General features: G+C 44.3%; 1 protein-coding gene across 1 annotated transcript; it reads right to left on the reverse strand.

The window, feature by feature from the left end:
• Nucleotides 1-326: 326 nt before the first annotated feature.
• Nucleotides 327-1,385, reverse strand: LOC119440003 (uncharacterized). The gene has a single exon (XM_037704954.2). The coding sequence runs from the start codon at nt 1,174-1,176 to the stop codon at nt 451-453; it is 726 nt and encodes a 241-aa protein (XP_037560882.2). The 5' UTR covers nt 1,177-1,385; the 3' UTR covers nt 327-450.
• Between the last annotated feature and the right edge of the window lie 1,485 nt (nt 1,386-2,870).

Raw genomic sequence — 2,870 nt, forward strand, 5'->3', positions numbered from 1 at the left:
GCACTTATTACAGCCAGACATTTTCCTTATGCTTAGGCTAATTACAGTGTAGGTGTGCATATTCATAAAAACTTCACACTGACTGGTTCCTTGGATAATGTTTTTATTATTACACCAATTAGTTAGTCACATTTATTAAATATCACACTTTGTATGGCAGCTCGCAAATGCTGAGCACGAGTTCGCGGGATCGAATGCCGGCCGCGGCAGCTCATTCGATGGAGGTGAAATGCACCTCCATCGTGTGCTTGCGTTGTAGTGCACGTTAAAGAACGCCAGGTGGTCAAAATTCATCCGGAGCCCTCCACAACGGCGCGCCTCATAATCAGAACTGGTTTTGACACGTAAAACCCCAGAAAGACGAAGAAAAAGCTCACAAAGCTAATCTAGTAATCGCTGTAGAACTACTTTGTGGAGACTTAACCTGATAAAATACACATGCAGATGTTATCATTTGAAAAGGAACTTGTTGTTACTGAACAACGGCTTTGAGAGGTTCACAGTGCCAGCAATTACTTTGAATATGCAGTCAATGTATGGCACAAGGTCAAGATCAAAACGATTTTTCAAAATGCGGTACAGTTTCATCCTTTGAATGGCCCTCTCCACATGTACTCGGGCACTTGCTATGGACTGATTTCTCCTAGCTTCCTCTGTAGTAAGCTGTTTTTCCATGAGGAAGGGAGGTCTGATCATTTTTATGTTTTTTTCTTTGCAAAGTTCACCGATCAGGAAGCCTTTATCTACCATTACACTGTCAACATGGGGAATACACTTGTCAAGAATGCTGCACTGCTTTGTGATGTATGTGTCAGATGCTTTCCCGCCATACGCCGGACTTATATAGCTGATTAAGCCACCTGGTGTCTCACTCACCAGTACCTTTGCAGTGTATGTGCGCTTATAGTGGCTGTACGTGAGGAGCCTCGACACAAGATCTTTTGGGCGCTCAATTTCTATTTCAGTGCAGTCAAGCACCATCCTCGTGTCTTTGTATTCTTTGAAATACATTGTAAGACAGTTGACAACTGCAGTCTTCGATGGCCAGAAAACTGCATGCTCAAGAATACTTGCTAGAATTACAATCGAATCCTTGAAAATGTTAGACGCAGTTGTACGGTGAACACTAAACAACACTGCCAGCAGAGAAAATGTTAAATCATGATAGAGCTTCATGAATGTGAGAAGCACAGCATCATCATCACTCAAGGATAAGCTTCGCGTTCCTTGACGCAACCTTGCTTCTGTGTAAAGCTCTGCTATGTTGTAAAACAACTCGAAAGAGCTTATACCTGTGAGCACAACAAGACCATTTTCATCAGGAACTTTTGCAATTGTGATAAGCTGTTCCCTGGCGAACAAGAAGTTTCTAGTATCGACCTGAATTCCAATTTCTTTAGAGAGCTTCTCAGCTTCAGCAATAATCTCTGAAAAAGAAAAACAAATTGAATGTAACAATAAAATAACTTATAGCAGTCACCAGTATTAACACAAACAGCAGTAAAAGTGCTGCAAATTGTTCTGGTACCTTCTGGATTTGTAATGCGATTGCCTGAAGTCTCAGCCGGAACCTCTGGAGGGTGGAAAAATAAAATGAAATGAAACTAATTAAAAATAACCAAGTACTCTACATCACAGTAAATGACATGAGGGCCCACATGCAACACAATTTGGCACATGAACATTTGCTTTACTTGAAAGATAAACGTACCACAGCACTCTATTGGTTCTGTCTCGTCGGCCAGTGGTGCATCAATTGGTTCTAACATTGAGCTGCTCGAGTTCTCATCTGCCCCATCTTGGCATTTTTCCACAGCATCAGTGCGAATGGAAGATGTCTGTGGCAACTGGTAAGAGCGTATGGGAACGCCTCTTTCACCTGAAATGGAAATCAAACCTTGCAGTACATATTGCTAATAGCATTACAACCGCTTCCGATTGGGATCGAAATTCTCGATCGCGATTAACTCTCTTCCACAGCTTACGCGAGGGAGGCAATCGCGATCGATAATTTTCATCTCGGTCAGGCCGGATCGCGGTAGAAAGTGTCCCATGTGGCACACGTTTAAGATGGCTGGGAATTGTTTTAATACTTAGACAGTAATGACTCGCTGTTACCGTGAATAATACGCTAGACAACCGAGGGAGCGCTCATGCGGGTACAAATGCACGATCAGCAATGCTTCTACACTATTAAACGCGATAGTACATCTGCCGTGAATTAATGTGTTACCGTGCGCGCTCCTACACCGAGCGATGCTGGAGCGGCCGACAGCACATTTCACCCATTCTGGCTCCCACAGATCATTTTCAATTCTCTATGTACCTACATACATGTTTGCACGACTTATTTATACTAACCGAAAAGAGAATCAATATCCGAAAAACTTACGCCGTCTCATCGCCGCTCGCACGAGACGCCGCCTCGCATCATGTGGCCGTACAGGCAGATTGACGGACGGAATTGCTTCCGGCGACAACTTTCGGTACTTGTAACCTGGTAATGAAGTGACGGACATGTTAACTGAGTGCAAAGAAGCGATAAGTACAACCGAAATGGCCTTACCTAGCGTCTTGTATACGGGATATACAAAATCCTCTTCCCTGAAGTGCTTGCTGCAGACGACAGCGCGTTTTGACGGCAGCTTGCCCATTCTAAGCTTTACTATCCAAACTTTCTTTAGCTTCGTCGACTTTGGATAGTAGTGAAAACTTACACCATCTTCTTTGCGAGATTTACATTGTGGAACAGAGCAGTAAGTCACCATCGTATCACACAAAAGCGGGCGCGGACGGTGCGGATCTAGGAGAACGGCGGCGGCGTAGCAGGGGAGTCCTGTCCGTGACGTCACACCGCGGCGATTGCAGCG

Source organism: Dermacentor silvarum, chromosome 2 (assembly GCF_013339745.2).
Source record: "Dermacentor silvarum isolate Dsil-2018 chromosome 2, BIME_Dsil_1.4, whole genome shotgun sequence".
Lineage (NCBI taxonomy): Eukaryota > Metazoa > Arthropoda > Arachnida > Ixodida > Ixodidae > Dermacentor > Dermacentor silvarum.